At 34.5% G+C, this 17,847-nt stretch overlaps 1 protein-coding gene across 1 annotated transcript in view; it reads left to right on the forward strand.

Annotated features, from left to right (window-relative positions):
- LOC120629617 (inactive rhomboid protein 1) overlaps window positions 1–17,847 on the forward strand; it is a 41,217-nt gene that overhangs the window by 14,980 nt on the left and 8,390 nt on the right. Inside the window, exon 4 of the mRNA XM_039898606.1 lies at window positions 7,294–7,458. Coding sequence (XP_039754540.1) covers window positions 7,294–7,458 — 165 coding nt within the window. The remainder of the gene's footprint in view (window positions 1–7,293; window positions 7,459–17,847) is intronic.

Below are 17,847 nucleotides of genomic sequence, written 5' to 3' on the forward strand. Positions count from 1 at the left end.
AATTAAATTATAAAGGTATGATAAGGTAACGATATCACGGTGCTCTCGCGGGTTTCAAAATATAGCTGGTTTACTTATCAATCTCAGCCTAAACAGCAATATGACAAATTAAATGTAGAATATTGAAAAGCGTACCCAGGAGACAGACGGATGCCGAAAAATGAAAGGTTCCAAAACGGAAACGGAAACGAAGACAGATGAAGTCGCGGGGAAAATCTTGCTAGATATAGTTACAGAAGAGTTGTAGAGATTCGAGGAATTGTAACTGTAGTCGTTTCTGAGACAAAGGACCTTGATAAACGGACAAAAATATATGATTCAAGGAGGCTGTTCGGTAACATTTCTTCAGATTCAATTACTTCGAGAAAAACAATCAAATTGTCGTGCTCCTTAATTCTGAAATGTTCATGAAAAATCCTTCCATGAATATCTTATTCGTCGAATGGCTTTAATTCATGCAGAATCGAAATGTTTAATTTTAATAAAGCGAACTATGCTCTGAATTTACACAGGTAGGTAGAAGGTCTATGGTTGTTTCAAAGCATTAGAATAATTATTTGGCTAATGTACTGAAAAAAAACACTAAAATTCAATTAATTAAAATGCGGGGACTTTCCTCCTGACCTAAAGTGTAACCTATATCAGTCTTAAGGATGCAAGCTATATCTATACATTTTATCATCGGAATAGCTGTTGTTAAGCCGTGCACAACAACGTTGATAAACGTGTTTTTTCTTTTATATATTTAGATACATATCCAATACAGTCTTGTCTGGCGAAAGACTGGCCGTGACTATTTACTACCCTACCGACAAAAACGTGCCGCTAAGTGTTCAGCGTTGCGGTACGATGTCGCGTAGATTCCTATTGTTTGACTTGTCCGCTACCACCTTAGACTGCATCATCACCAGGTGAGATTGCAGTGAAGGGCTAAATTGTAGTGGAATAAAAAAAACGAGAATGGAACCATGCATTCTGTTTTTTTTATCATTATCTGGCAATGGCTTCCTCAATACAAGCATACATATAGGCATAAGAAGGCAGGTACTTTATTATTCGGTAAACTTTCAAGTGAATTATTTCGAAATCTGGTTGAAGTTGAAGCAAAGTCAATAATTGCGACCCGGTTTCATGCAGGCGTCGCATAGCATAATGTTTAGCTAACTCGATGAGTAAGTACTATTAGATGCATTTACTCGTAACTTATAATACGGGGTAGGTGTAGCTACTAATCTTATCGAGTAGGGTACTCGGTAAATAATAATAAGATTCAAAGTATGTCGTGAAAAGAATTACGTTCAAAGAATGTGTTGTCAATTTAGTTTATTAACCAGACATCTTTCTGAATGCCTGGGATAGTGGGCAATGGAAAAACCGCCTCACCGCGTCTCTCGCAGTTGCTGTGGGGTGTTTCTCAATATACCGAATTGTTATTTTTTATATGAATATGTTTTTTTTTGACATTTCTTTAGCTTTACTGTGTACTGTGGTGTAATAAATACTGTGTGATAAATTCACTTGAGACGCAATTTTGTATCATTTTTGTTTATTAAACTAAACAATTGTTATTTACTTGTAATATAAGGGAAGATAGTTAATGTTTCACACTCACATCCACATTCATTTTCTCACTTAAGGTTGTTGAACTACGTATTCATTATATTAAAGATACCTATACTAGGTATAATTTTAATGTTCAATTATCTTTTATTATGCCATTTAAAATTTTATGATGCTTCCATACACAAATAAAACAACGTTTTACAACAGTTTTAAGCTGTTCGAATGTTATACGAGATAAAAAAAATAATCAAAAATTGAGTTTTACAGCGAGTGACGAGTTGGGAGTGACGTCAAAATATACGATTAACTGCGAAACGATTTGGTTATAATTATTTAGCACAACATTGCTCCAAAACCAAGCGCAAACATTCAGATATTTAAAACAAACATTTAGTATTATTTCATATCTCTAGGCAACTAGTTTAGGTGTAACCAAGTAAGATTAAAAAAACTCCTTCAGAATTCCAAAGTTGGTCACCCATCCGCTTACCACCTTTGTTCAACGTTGCTGCTACTAACGTGGACTCTGCGGCAGAGTGAGAAGAACAAGATAGACGTTCTTGAGATGTGGTGCTGGAGAAGAATGTTAAGAGTACCCTTGAATACATTCCAGATCAACAAGTCCATTCTTGAAGTACTACAGGCTCGTATTTTCACTTTCTTTGGTCACGTATCAAGAAGAGAAAAAGACTCCATTAAACGTCTAGATGTCCAAGGAAGAATCGAGGGCACCATATCACACGTAAGATCGCCCATGAGATGAGCTACCAAATAAAGGCTACAGTGGCTTTCCCCCTACATGAGTGTGCAAGAAAAGCAGTTGTCAGAGAGGAGTAGCGTGCCATTGCCGTGCCAGTGCCGTGCCGTGCCAATGCCACTTAAGTGTCTTACCACGACCGCTCTGAGAAGAGCGAACCGACTGAGAAGAAGCTACTAAGCCACACACATATTTCGCTTATTTGCAGTCATATTGTATATGGCTACAATAAAACATTTTCAAGATGTTTTATCACATTCGACATGTGATAATTATTAAGTTGTAATATTTCTATTGGATTTTTGGTGCAATAAATATTCAAAACTGGTCAGTAGAACTTCTCGCTAGTATAACACTACCTACACCTTCCGATCATAAAAAACAACCTGTAGAAAGATTGGTGGACCTAGGATACTTTTGTACCCCCTGAAAATTATAATAGTTTTATACTTTTTAACTTTAAGGAGCAATTAAATATAAGATTTAAACATGACAGTGGTGTAGTTAAACTCGGCATGAAGCAATTCGACGCTATCTTTAATTTAAGTCTCAATCAAGTCGTACCATGTCTGACAGATATATATCAGTTTACCCAAATCTCTGTGACAAGGGTCTGTGAATGGTAGATTAAATCGGACCATCTAACGTATGCATTACGTCAGAAATTACTGGTCTTTGAAACCTAGCTATAACCATTGTTTATTTTTCTTTGGTTACTTGAAATCTATCTTTACTCAAATTATTTCTTGAAACAGAGATAGAGGAAAGATTTTTTTGTGTGTAATCAGTAAACTCCGAAGCTGCTTAAACAATTTTAATAATAATTAGAAAGCAATTTTTTATTTAATTTCAGCAATCATAAGATTTGAATCTGAAATAATAGTATTTGTGTAGTACGCTTGAAGAAGAACCACCATTGAGCTGCTTTATCCATCCATGTACGCTGACTAAATGGTACATCGTCAGTGGCGTGCACTTCATACATGCACAAAAGCACTGCCTACCCTAATATTTATATACAACTCGTATGGGAGGAGGATTTTTGTTGTTTTATGCAATTTTCCTACTGTATGCAGGTACCCTGGTAGGACGCCCAGTGCACGCCACTGTACATCGAAATATTATGCACTATAAAAATGTTGATCTTTTATGAGATCAAGCATTGGATGAAGGATTAAAAGTAAAGATTGAGAGATTGAAAATAAAGCATTGGTTCCCTGGAAGAAATCGCTATGTAGCGATAAGGCCACCAAATTGTACTCTCTTGATATGTATTGATATCTCTATAACTACTTTTTTTCTTTAGTGTACAATAAAAGTGTATTCATTCATTCATTCATTGGATGAAGGATTTTATTTTTTATATTTATTTTTATTTTAATAATATAAAAGTGGTTTTCGATCGTCCCAGTCCGCCATCTTGTTCTATAGTTAAATTTGACCGACTAAGCAGTGTGTTAAGCTTTATATGCCTATAATGCTCTGTGAATCATAGCCTTGTGACTGAAACACAGCAATGTAGCTTAGTGGCAGTAAACAATCATGGCGGAGTATTTCCCCCCGTCACAAATGCTATAATTAATATTTATAAAATTTAATGGAGCCAACCTAAATTATATTAGTAGCCTATATTACATTAGTTTTGCGTGCTATTTATGCATAACCTCCCACGTTTATACCACAGGCCAGTGTTGCGCGTCTAGCAAGGGCAGGAGACAATTATCTTCCCGGGGAAAGGATAAAAACGTATCTCCTCCCACAGCTTTATCATCTCTCAGAGCATTGACGCACAAGTGAAAATAATATCAAAATATGTGTGATAATAAACGAGGGCAAACTTCTCCTATTCTATGTTCCCGTGCTTTAGTAGGTGGACACGTTAATTATATCCCTTGTAATGGGATATAATCAGATGATATAATCTTTTTCGCCTGCCTGTGCCTAGCCCTGAGCTAGTAATTTGGGATAAGCAAACAAAGAGTACATATACCTATCAGTTCACTTAATTTGCACACCACAATAAAGAAGAAAATTAATATTAGAATCGATACCTGCTGCCAACCTTAGGATAAGGAAATATGAAGAAAACAAAATAAAGTTGCTGTATATTTATTACATGCATACGTATATCAATTTGAAATTTTATATTTCATGTATAAAATAAATCAGATTACACAAATAAACAATACTATGGTTATTATAAATAAATGGACACAATATATTATGAAACCCCAGGTCTCTATGCCTTTATTGACTCTACTTCAATTTCGGAAGAAAGGTGCCTAATACAATATATTAAAGATGGTTTAGTTTTTTATTGTTATGTGCTTGCTTTATATACCCGTATTATCTATCCTAAACTACAAATATCTATTTCAGAGTTCTAGGTAAATTTTGTGAGGCATCTACGAGTATTTCTGTACGCCTTAGCATTAAGACAAGTGTCTGTATACAAAAGCCTATGTTTAGTGTGAATAGTATTGGATTGCTTTGTTGGGTCCAAAGGAAACGTAACCAGAGAACAGATTGTATACTATGGACCGGTATTCATGAACGAGTTTCAGCTATTGACAGCAGTCCAAGAACTCTGTTATAATATACTTACTCGATAGTGCTAGTGATAATAACACACACATACACATTACACGCACCCACACACACACATATACACTTTTATATGCCGTGATTTTTTTAACGTCGATCATAGCAAGCCTATCCGATCTTCTGTAACTCTCAACAATATTCAAAATAATTGAAATCTAGTTATAACAAATTAAAACAATAATTACTGCATTTAAAGAAGGAAGCAACCAATCAAACCTATTCGAATATGTTTTTTCTATCACATAAGATGCCCGTATTTGATTAAATCATGCTTCTTATATCTTATTTTATTTATTTTTCACCAATGAATAGTAGACATTGAGCAGATAAAATAGGTCAATACTGTCGAAAAAATTGTCTCCGTTCATAAAAGCAAAATACTTCGTTGGTTGTTTAATCAAACATACTCGTAGTTTGTTGCAAGATTTTTTTACAACGTACACAAAAAATACACCGAAAGAACTCTCTTATATAAATTAAAACAGACGTGGCACTACATACTTTTAAGACCCGAGTATGAGCTAGGTACTTAGAGAGGTACATCCTTTGACTTTAACAAAATGGTGGTAAGATAATCTTTTCTCTCTTGTGAAATAAAAACTTATTATTTGGAAAATATATCGATACTAAAATACAAAAACAAATAACGAAAACAATGGTCACATAATTATTTATCAAAACGAGCACAACGCAGATTGCAAACGCATGGTCAATGATAGTTAATACACAAAATATAGAAAAAGATAAATAATTATATTAAGAGATATTGGGATTTTTTTACACGGTAAATAAATGTTGATATTGAACACCACAAAACATTCCAAAAATAATCTCTAGTATAGCTATATTTTATCATAATAATAATAAATAAAAAAAATGCTACGCCCAGACTGCATAGGCTACGAGACAGGAGATAAATTTTTCTCCTCCCCGATTATATCCTCTGACAAGGGATATAATTTACGTGTCCACCTGCCGAAGCACGGCAACAGAGAATAGGAGAAGTTTACACCCGTTTATTATTAATCTTATATTATTTTAATATTATTTCCATACGTGCGCCAATGCTCGGGGATTTAATAAAACTGTGGGAGCAGACAAAATTGTCCTTTCTCCGTCGAGAAAAAAGTCTCTGGCCCATGCTAGCCGCGCTGGGTGCTCTTAAGATTTTATCTATTAAATGTTAACTGATATCTTATTGCAAAAGGAGAATGACCAGCACAGTATGAAACTCGAGAAATGGTATCATAATATAAAGCTTGATTATTCTTTTTTCATTCACAAAAATATGTTTTTGATTGGAACCCCATATTCAGAGAAAAACTATTTTAATATGTAAGGTTCGCTATAATGAGAGTTACTGGGCTCCAAAACACAACACTGCGGTAGTTTTAGCTTTGCGGCGGAAATATAATTAAGTATCTAGTCATTGTATAGATGAGAATGACTGAAATAAATTCAAGTAAGTACGCAAAAATGACAGTAATTTAAACTATAGGGCACATACCAAGCAGAAAAATTTAATTTAAATTATTAAATAGGTATATTTTTGCCTGACACAACCATGGCCCGTGTATGGTCAATGTACTTTAACACTGACACGCAGATGCATCGTTTTTAATTAATTCCGGTATGATTGTCTGGCGGAGATCGCTTTAAGCGATAAGGCCGCCTTTGCGCATGTATATATTATTATTACAATTGCTGTGCGTTTAACCGCAAAAACTTGAACCTCATGACTGGGATAGTTTAGAAAAAAATTAATTTAGGAAAACCGGAAACAATCGAAAATCGATAAAAATTAAATTAATAATTTTGTATGTCAATGGCACTTCGGATTACTCTTCGTAGATGCCATTCGGATTAAATTAATCGTATATTAATTAACGTTATAATTAATTAATCACTAGTTACAATCACATCAATTTACATTGAACGAAGTTCATCACGCTATCTAATAATGTGTTATTGATATTTATTTGTATGTAGCACACACTGGCGTGTTGGAGTGGCTTAAGCACACTGGAAAGCGCAATTTTTGTAGACCCATGCAAGGTGGACAGAAGACATAAACCCAGTCGCAGGAAGTCGCTGGATACAAGCTGCATAAAATCGCAGCGATTTGAAATCTCTACATCAGCCCTCAGTCCAGCTTTGGACTTCCTTTGGCTGATATATGAATGATGATAACATGTTTATTGATTTGTGGTGATTAAGAGAAGAAACGAGTGTGCCTATTTTGGATTGTTAAATGCACTAAAAAAAGTATTAAACAATTTGAGCGTAACTGAAGATACAAATGATTTTAGTTTAGGATTTATACTTTTCTATTAGTAAAACAACATTTGACTCCATTTATCTTTTTACAGAGCTCGGTCGCCTATCGGGTCTTCGAATGTGGAGTATAGAAGACCAGACAGGAGCGTGTCGTGGGGAGCTGGAGGAATCCGCATCCATACTCCTATGCTCGAACCTCTAGCAGACAATTCAAATAGGAGGCAGTTCGGAATGGGCGTTGTTGGAAGATTTTTCAGGTAAAAGAACTATCAAACGATTACATAAGACACCATCAAACTCAGCCTAATATTTTGCCACTTCTGCACGGCAGCTGCAGCTAACAATGTAATTTCCCCTGATTATATTCATTGATAATTCATTTATATTTATTTAAATTGATTATTCATATTGATATAGTCTATGAAGCTATCATGGTTCGTCAGTTGCCTATAACAGTACACCGCTGGACTAAAGTCCCAACGGGGTTACCCGTGGGTCACCATGCGGGGCATTTGGGGCATGCGGGGTATATGATTGCGTACGGGACCCCTAGAAAAATTAGTTTTTTACCATCCTCAGTAGGGCAGCAGGGAAAAGGAGAAGTAAAGTCGCGTTCAATATAACGCGTATATTAGTTCATTCACACACGCGCGCTCGGAGAGTGAATAAAAATGTGGGGTGTTGTTCTTTCTCCGTGGACACAATGTCTCCTACCCATGCTAGGCCTCCTCTCTTATAATTTGGAGCTTAGACACAGCGATGCTCTAATGCGTGTTTATTGTTTAATTATTTATTATCACATGTGAATGATAGAATTCCGGATTGATACCGTAACGTGCTCTTTGAGCCATGGCGGTGGGGAATAACGATTTTCTAACACTAGTATGGTACTATTAATTTCTTTGCTGACACACCAATACCTAACAATTTTGGGTCAAAACCGGAAATAGAACTCATGACCTCTTACGCATTGTTCAGACGTGAGAGGACTACATTGCAATCATACATTGCAACAAACATATATATCGATTTCATGCCACTCCAGTTAAGTCTAATTAATTATTCTAAGCCCAAAATCACAATGCATACCTATTGTAATGTTATCAACATCACATCTATGCTATCAATCTCAAACGCCTCAGGATTAGATCTATAAAGTGCTAAGAATTGAGAAACAGTTAAAATGGGGCTTACGAGTCCAATATAAATCTGTCTCGTTTTTATTGAGCTGAGTAAAGTCAGCGCACCTCCGGTTAGGAAACGCCTTAAACACAACCTTAAAGACAAGGCGATCAAATATAGTCCGATAAGATCTCTAAGCGCATTGAAATTCTTTCCAGCGTCTCTGTTTGCGAAGACCAGGTCCTCTAATTCTGACGCCAGACGTGGGACTTATCACAGTAGTACTAGACTCTAGTCCTAAAAATCTGATACCCTAAGTCGACGTCTCGATTCCTCCAGGAGTGGTCGAACGCTGGTGCTAAACTCCTGGCTTCGTGCTCGTTAGTCGTTCGTTTGCACTTTCTGATGACGCCTCGATGGTTAGTCTATCCGTGCAAACCAACAAGATATTAAACCATTTAGTGTTCGAAATTTAATTTGTTAACTTAAAACGAAAGCGACAAGGTTTCCAAATGCACGCTAGTGTGAGAAAAATAGCATATCAAGTTCAGCCGGATTTTCAAGAACGTGACGTGGCGTATTGTAATTATGTTTCTGTATTTTTTAAATCCTATTCTTTTAATCCTAAAATTATAGGAATATCCTCGAGAACTGAAAAGCATAAAAATGCGCCATTACATGGGCGATAACGGCTCGTTATACCTATTTCCGCAGTAACACGAATAAAAATAGTAACAAGTATTGATTTTTTTATGCGAACATGCATGCTGCCAGGTATTTGTATTCTACCTACTTAGTCGCAGACTTGTTAAGCGACTGCAATGATCACGTATCTAAAGTGCATGTTAATTATGCAATCATTGTGCCCATGACGTAACTGCAGGGAGCCATCTTGAAAATTACGTGACGTTCTCCCTGTCTAGTGGTTAGCACTTTTGACTACGGAACACGAGGTCATAGATTACGAGTCCTAGGTTTTTAACAAGAAATTCTCAGGGGTGAGCAACAATTTTCTAACTCTAACTAGAGATTGCAACCCTCGGGAGCATGTATTCGTGTACTAAAGAACTGTTTCTTTCTTACTATTACCAACGTTTGGTTATAACTGTATAAACTGTACAAAATGGTTGAAATCACTTCAACCCATGTTATGAATGCAAAGGTGGATGATTATGAGAATCTTGAAACATAATACTGTAAAACAGTTACATTACTGATTTATAACGTAAACCAGTTATATTAATACCTTGTTTGTTTTTTTATTTACTAAAAACTAATTTAATTACCACTCTCTCGACAACCCATTATTGCATTTATCAATAGGTAACTAAAGTTTGCATTTAGCTCAGTGGGATTATAATGTCGTGCTGAAATCCATTTGCCTATACTGTACTGGAAAACTAAAACATCGTGTGACGTCATTCCTTTTGTTACTGTAAATAATACATAACCGAACTTCCACGGTTATACTATTGGGCTTTTAAATTTAATACGATGTTTTGATGTAGCTAAAAAATAATACAAAAAATATATATATAAAAGCTGTACTAAAAGTCCCAATATAAATCTACCAGGAATAAAAACATAAAAATTAATAAGTTCTACCAGTAATTTTTGTATTCTTTTTAAATTTTATTCTTCGAAAGTATTCAGCGATACCTAAAAGAATTATTAAAATAAGAATAATCTGTTTTAAATTTCATAACTCGGTTCATTTTCTTTACGGCGCGGAAGTTATTGTAATATATTCCTGGAGCATGGAAAACTTTTGCTGTTATTTGTGAATTTTATATAATGAAAAGTTCGGAACATACGTAGTTCGTTTAAAAGATGGGTATAAACAAGTTTTATAATATCTTCATACCTATAGTACTTATAAACATAGCGTTGGAATAGCTTTTTACAGAATTTGTTTACGCTTTGACATTTGAAAAGTGCTGTCAGTTGAAGTGTAACAAAAGACTGCATGATTATTGCAACGTTTTGTCAAGTTTATTAAGGCCGTTAGACTTCAACTAAGGTAAGTAGAATTAAAGAGTCATTTAATTCGTGGTTATAATAACAATAACGTAATGCATACGTAACTCTATGCTAATGCTAATCTAATACTGTCTGTGCCCATTGGTTGGTCCGCCTGTAACCTTGTTAACTTTCGATAAAATAGACAGTCATATACATAACGTGAACCTAAAACCGACGTGAGGAAACCTAAAACCTTAAATTAAAAACGTAATTCCAAAAAGAAAGACGTGTGTATCGGAAATCGAACTCAGTGATTTTAACGAGCAAAAATGAATAAATCGACAAACTTTATTATAACTCAAGAACTATTTATTGTGTACAAAAAAATCATTCTTATAACTAATTTGTTTCATGCTACTTCCTCGTAAAAGCAGGCATACTTTTACGAATTTTTCTAAGTAATTATTATGGTAAACGTCTTTCGGAATTGGAATAAACTATGCGTTATGAAAATACATAATGTTAACTTTGCGTTCTTGGTACTTATAATATTCACATAAAAGTTTCCTTTAGTTCCTAAAGTATCTCATATTTTCGAATTTAAAATATTTTTTTTCTGAATAGAATGTCAAATACCATCAAACAAACAAAGCTAAGATTTTTTGTATTATGTATATTGTGTTGGTGTAACTATGTAAGTCACAAAATCTTAGTGACGACAAGTCTGTCCAGATGAAGCATCTGCGAAGAAGATTTAATGAATAAATTAAAAAAGTACTAAACGGATTTAAAAATTCTTCCACCTTTATAAAGCTACACTTTCAGCCAAACGCGCTGTTTCATTCGCGTGCGATGGTTGGTCTGATAAAAAAATTTGGTCTTTGGTGGATCTCACAACGTTAATAGAGACATTAAGAAGTTATGTCTAACTAAGCCACACTCAGCATCATCATTATCATCGTCACTTAGGACCCACGGTCCTGGGCCGCATGTTTCCAGCGGCTACCACACGTTTGGTGTAGTCTGTTCACCATGATGGGGGACTGACCAACATTGCGTTTAACGGTGTGGGGTCGCCATTCCTTTCCACCCCATCGTCCAACGGTTCTCCGAGCTATGTGTTCCGCCCATTGCCACTTCTGCTTCGCAACTCGCTGAGCTAAGTCGGTAACTCTAGTTCTTCTACGGATATCCTCATTCTTGATTTTATCACGTAGAGATCCTTCTAGCATAGCTCTCTCCATCGCCCGCTGAGTGACTCCGAGCCTTTATACGAGGCCCGTAAGTGACAACGTTTCAGATCCGTAAGTCATCACTGGCCACTGTTCGAATCTATTACTTGAATTATGTCACAATAACATAATTTATGTCCAAAATAGTTTGAAATTAAAAGGGTATTCCAATTGGGCATAATTTGGTTTTTCTTTGCCAGAAAATAATTGCCCATTGTAGCATATTATGTGTGAGCTTAAAAGACCATCGCTATCGACTATCGCTACTTGGTGGGAGGGGAGTTTACGCCTGTAACTATGGCTCGGAACATAATATGCTTCAACATAACATTTTGTTGCGACCCTAGTAATAGTTAAACTTATAGGGAACAGCAAGATTACAATATCTATAAAACTGTATTTACAAAACTATTTTATGGAGTTATGAGCGTTATGCGAACTTTACAGCATATTATATACTTGATAAATATTTATCTCACATATAGTTTCCATTCATGGAGATGGACATCGCGGAAAAACTATTCGTTCGTGCGTAATTTTTAAAAAAATGCGAGTGTCTAATAAGTCCCAGTATACATCGTCATTTATATTATAATGCTTTAAAATCAAGTTGTTCTTTTTAAAAAATTGATTTTGGTGATTAATTGATATTATTATGCAAGCAGGCGTAGCTGTCATTATTGAGTCTACTTAGTTGCACGCTACTTAACACGCTACACGTTTACGTAATTAGCGAAAACTCAATTATGCAATCAATGGTCGCATGGTGTATTGAGGCAAATTAATGGATCCTTAGTAGCATACAAATAATAGCTAAAACTTCTACCGTTATATACTTATAGCATTCCCGGTACCATTCAAACTTAGGGATAAAAAGTATTAAAAGAACTTATTTTTATAAAAATAAAACGTAATGTATTAATTTTAATTGAATCTCTCGAGTAACTACTTCTTTAACTTTGTGGACACATACATACGAAAGCAAACTGTTTTTAGGTAAAGACAAATATGAATTCTTAATAGCCAAAAAATAGGATTATTATTGAATGTTTTATTAACCTTGTATAAGTATTAGTAACGTAATCTTTGAATGTGTTTTTCACTCGTCAAAACGTTTCAAAAATGTAATAATTTAATTAGCTTGCCCATTATCCTTCTTTTTAATTAGGATTTTCAGGAAAGCGTGTTTTTAAACTATTAATGTTATTTCAATATAAATGTTAGAATAAGTAAGTTATTATCTGAACACTTGTAAACAATGCTCACGGGTCGCTGACGTAACAAACATGGGGGTTGGTGAAATCGGCCGTAAGAATAATAAATATTAATTAAGAATTAATTATTTTAAATTCAATCTTTCCTGATACCTAAAGCTCTAATGGAGCGATCATGAAATAATTATAATAACTACATTTTTAAGCTTAAAATTACATCTGTAAGCTTAATATTTTCATAGTTCCAAACACGCTTTGGTCTAAGAAATGCAGAACGTACTTACCCTGTTAGACTTCTTGTTATCATCATCTCAAAGTGCGACTTTAAATTACCAAGCACCTAGTGATTTACAATTTCTGGATTTTCTATATTCTATTTTGGTGGGAGGCTTCGGCCATGGCTAGTTATTACCCAAAAGACGTGCCTCTAAGCTAAAACGTTCCGGTACAATGCTGCATAGAAACCTTTGACAGATTTGGAGTATGGGCTTAATAAAACTATCATACAGGTGCCAACAGGCGATCTTAGAGTTCATCATCGCGTAGGTGGGATTTTGGCTAAGAGCTTACTAGTAATGGAAATAAAAAAAACACTCGTAAAGTGGCAATTACATTTTCACCCTTGTCAAACCCTTCGAGTAGAGCTCGCGTTAGATTGTCTGCGGCGGTGGCGGCGGCCTTGTAGGACTTATTTATAAATTATCTACTGGATGACCGTATGAACTTCTTGCCGGCCAAAGAACGCAATCTATTTGGCAATTCCCATAAAAAGTATTTTTTATTATTTTATTTAAAAAAACTTTTTTCCTTATTCATTCATTTTTATCTACCATAAGTCTAGGTTAGCCCATGGTTTCGCTCACACGTGCTGCATCTCTACTTCCTTTATTATGCTATAAATGCAAAGGCTTAAAAGACGTGGTACGTTTTTAACTCGCTTTATTTGCCGGTAATAACAAATAAATAAATTAATACACTTTCGTGGTACATACTATCGACCAAGTAAGGAAGAAGCAACAATTTGGAGAAATAAGTTTTATATGACTACGAGTCAATCTACTAAGATTGACTCGTCAGTTAAAGTATTTTCAAGTCGGGTGATCGATAACGGGTTCTTTGGGACACCCGATTTAAAAACTAGCACCGTTATTCACGTGTGCAGTAAGCAATAATATCCACTTTTTGCACTATTAAAAGGTTCAAAGTAGATGAAATTTGGGGTTTTGTTTTTATCAATGTTAACAAAAAATTCTAAAATTCCAAATTCATTTATTTCAGGTGTAACTTATATAAGCACTTTTGAAACGTCAAGTATGTCTGTTTGTACTGACTCCACCACCGGTTCGGAAGGCGGATTCTATCAAGAATACCTTACCTTAATAGTTTAGTAGGATCCCAAGGTACTGGAATGGCGACCTCGCACCTGGTAAAAGGTAGACCCCCGAATGGGTGGACAGATGACATCAAAATGGTCAATGGAAAGCGGCAACATATCCTGCTATTCAGAATTCTCTAACAAAGGCGATGCCATATCCAACAGTGGACAAGAAACAGAGATAAACAACTTTAATATGAAAAGTACATTAGGTATAGTACTAGCTGCCCTCTGTTTTCACATTCGTTCGCTCATTCAAATTGAAATTCTCATCGTAAATAAAAACCAGACTATATTGTTCCTCTGAAACTACCTTTAAAAAGAGTAAAAAGTGTACTGTCTGCGGTGGGAGAATCATTTTCAGGATTACTCGTTGGACGTCGACTCTGGCTATCGATCCGCACTATAATTATAAAAGAGCGACCTCAAATCTCTCCTAAGCCGTCTTTAGAAATCTTACCTGTATCTGGCATTCATATTTACACGACAGCAATCAAATTTCATTTGGGAACATTCAAGTATATACAGTGACTTTATTAACATCGTGCATCGACAGTTCCTGTAATCTATCCGATCTACAGTAATTTTAAGATCTACAGTTTTCTATTTTCAATGTTTAAATTCTATGTGTAATCTGTTGATAATTGGCTAAGCAAAGTTATTTTTTTTAAATTGTATGGATATTTTTTGACAATAACAACATTGCCAAGTAATAAATCTATGGATTGCTGGTAGATTGAATATAGAAAATGGACATAGGCAATATTCAAAATAATTGTGTTTTAAAACATCTGGTGTTTTATAAAAATTTAAAAAAATATTTTCTACATTAGATAGGAAGTAGATCAGACGAAGTATCTATTCGTTTATTAGTTTTTTTTGGTGCATAGAACCCACCAAAAAGTTTGTGATTTGATTGATACCGCCGCCGTACCGTGCCGCTTAAAACTCAAAAGTAGTCATTTAACTTTCTTTAAAAAAATACCAATGAATAGTAGAAATGGAACGGATTAACTGGGCCATTGTTATGATTTTTTTACCGTATTTTTAGTTTTTTTATTTATTATTCATTAGTATCCGTTAATGTTTTAAGGTGTGTACCTAATTGATCCCCGAGACGGTCACTTGCGACTTATTAAGTTTATGACATTGAAGGTTTCAATTTATCAAATATAACCAGACTGATAATTCACCTATATGATTCCGTATATAGAGAAATGTATTAGGCTGCATAGAACATTGCAATAAGGCCCAAAGTAGACGCGGGGTCATAGCTAAATTATAATATTCAGTTGTAAAATTGTAAGGGTGTTAACATAATGGCCGATAACCCTCTATCAATTCACCTGTTCAGAATCCATTTTAAATAAAAGTATGTTTTGTCATATTTTATGGTTTCAACACAACTGCCATACCCCTAACAGGTTCACACGTTACTGTAAGGTAAATATTTTGTGTTGAAAAAATAAAGGAAACTGAATTTGAAATAAAAAGTAGGCTTATAAAATTTTCGATACTTTGAACATTAAGAAGAAATTTTGAACAACATTTTATATTATGGTAATATTAATTTGGACTGAATAGGCTTCATTTATTTATTCATCGATTTAGGTTTTTGGTCATCAGTGGGACGATTTGGGTTCGATGCGGATATGAGATAAAAGTTACTGTTGTTTCTTAAAAGAAAAAAATACTCGTGTGGGTTAATCTGTTTTAAATTTTATAGCTTGTTCAATATTCTGCCGCGCGTGGAAAGATATTATGTATTCTTTAAACGGGAATAACTTTTGGTTTGTTGTTTGCGAATTTTAGAAATTATAAAATTTTCGAATAACTTACACTTTTTCCGTTAAGGACCTACCTTAACGGAAAAATTGTTTGAACAGGTATGTTAAGAGTGACTATGCCAAAAAGGTGGATCCAATACTCCATATTTGCTATGAAACGAATTGCACTGTACTTCAGAGTACTAAGTTAGTTGTCATATTCTTACAACGCTAATGAATTTAGATAGTACCTATTCCGAGTTCAGTGCTTAAAGCAGCACCAATTTATTTTAAATGACAATTTATATACATACATTGACATCCTAAAAATAAATTTTAAAACCATTCTGAAATAAACTTTCAACAATATCAAAATAAAACTGGTAGGTACTACTAAACTCTTCTGTTTTCATCTTATATCAAAAGATATATCCAATTATTGCATCATCATAGAGCATCTCATAAATATATTATTATTTATGAGATGCTCTATATTATTAATATTATTTATGATGATGCTCTATAATCACCATCATTCTCGGCCTATTTATATCCCATTACACCTTTATCTAAGTGTAACGTATCATACTGGTTAAAATTAATGAGAAGACTCTCTTAGACTAAGTTATCGAATGCTGGACCCCGTTATCCATAGTGAAACACGCGCACCACTAGACTAACGAGGCAGTTAGTTGTATGCAATAATAATTAAATAATAAAAGAACTTTGAACCGCACATAATTCACCTGTCTCAATTTATTACCCTGCTTACCAGAAATTCCAATTTTAACTTGCTGTAATGGGTTTTTAAATTAATACCTCGTGGACATGGCATTGGGTGTTATTTATGAGACGTTTGCGATTTTCCCTCTGTGACTTTTATTTATTTACAGTTATTTCGCTTATTTATTTATTATTTTATTTTATTGATTTTACAACAACAACTATAGTAAGATTACAAACATTCCGTCGAACTGTAGAACAGTTTGTTGACGGGATCAGCTCTCTTATTAATTCAAATTCAAAAATTATTTATTCATGTAGGCTTATCATGCACTTATGAAGCTTTCATACAAATATTTATTTATTTTTAGACTTACAACTAGTATCACAGGCCTTTTCCTAATGCACTAGCGTAGATTCTGATGCACCTATCAACATACATTATAAACTATATTTTACTAACCTTCATACTAAACATTATCAATGTAACAAATGTACCACAGAGCAACCTTTGTGAGTTCAGTAATCAAATATGTTTACATAATTGTAAGGGAATGGTGATAACTTCGTTTGCCAACTTAAACCTTAAGCTACGAGTGTTCCAAAAGCACCCTTTTCTAAGATGAACCCACAACACGAAAACAACACAACACAACAAAGCCCACTTAGCCGCGTAACTTTTTATGTTATCACCATCTTACAGTATTTACTATTAAACTATGAGCAATTTACACCCAATCTTTTTTATCTTTTAAGAAATCCCTTATAAAATATTTTTTCTGTAAGCAAAATAGTATGACGTAGTTAAAAATTAAATCCTATTGGAACTATTTCGACTTATAAGTTTTAGTAGGTAGGATATGAAGGTAGTATATATCCTACCTACTAAACAAGTGGGGTTTTATGAATGTTTTATGAAGGAGTTGCATATGGGTATTTAACTAGCATTAACAAGTCTCTCACAAAAACATCTCTAAGCCTCTTTTATATGCCTCTTTTTAAAGAGTTACTGTCTACTGAGTTAAGGACACAAATGCAAACCATTTGTGTTCCCAAACTCAGCAGGAAGGTCATTTAACAGCCTGGGAAAAAGAAACCTTTGATTGCTGGTTTACAATAATTTTACTTTTATTGAGAACGAAATAGCTGTTGCCCGTGACTTCGTCCGTGTTTTCACGGTATTTTTTAAATCCCGTGGGAACTGTTTCCTGGGCTAAAATGTATCTTGTATGTCTCTAGGACGCACGCTATT

Source organism: Pararge aegeria, chromosome 14 (assembly GCF_905163445.1).
Source record: "Pararge aegeria chromosome 14, ilParAegt1.1, whole genome shotgun sequence".
NCBI lineage: Eukaryota > Metazoa > Arthropoda > Insecta > Lepidoptera > Nymphalidae > Pararge > Pararge aegeria.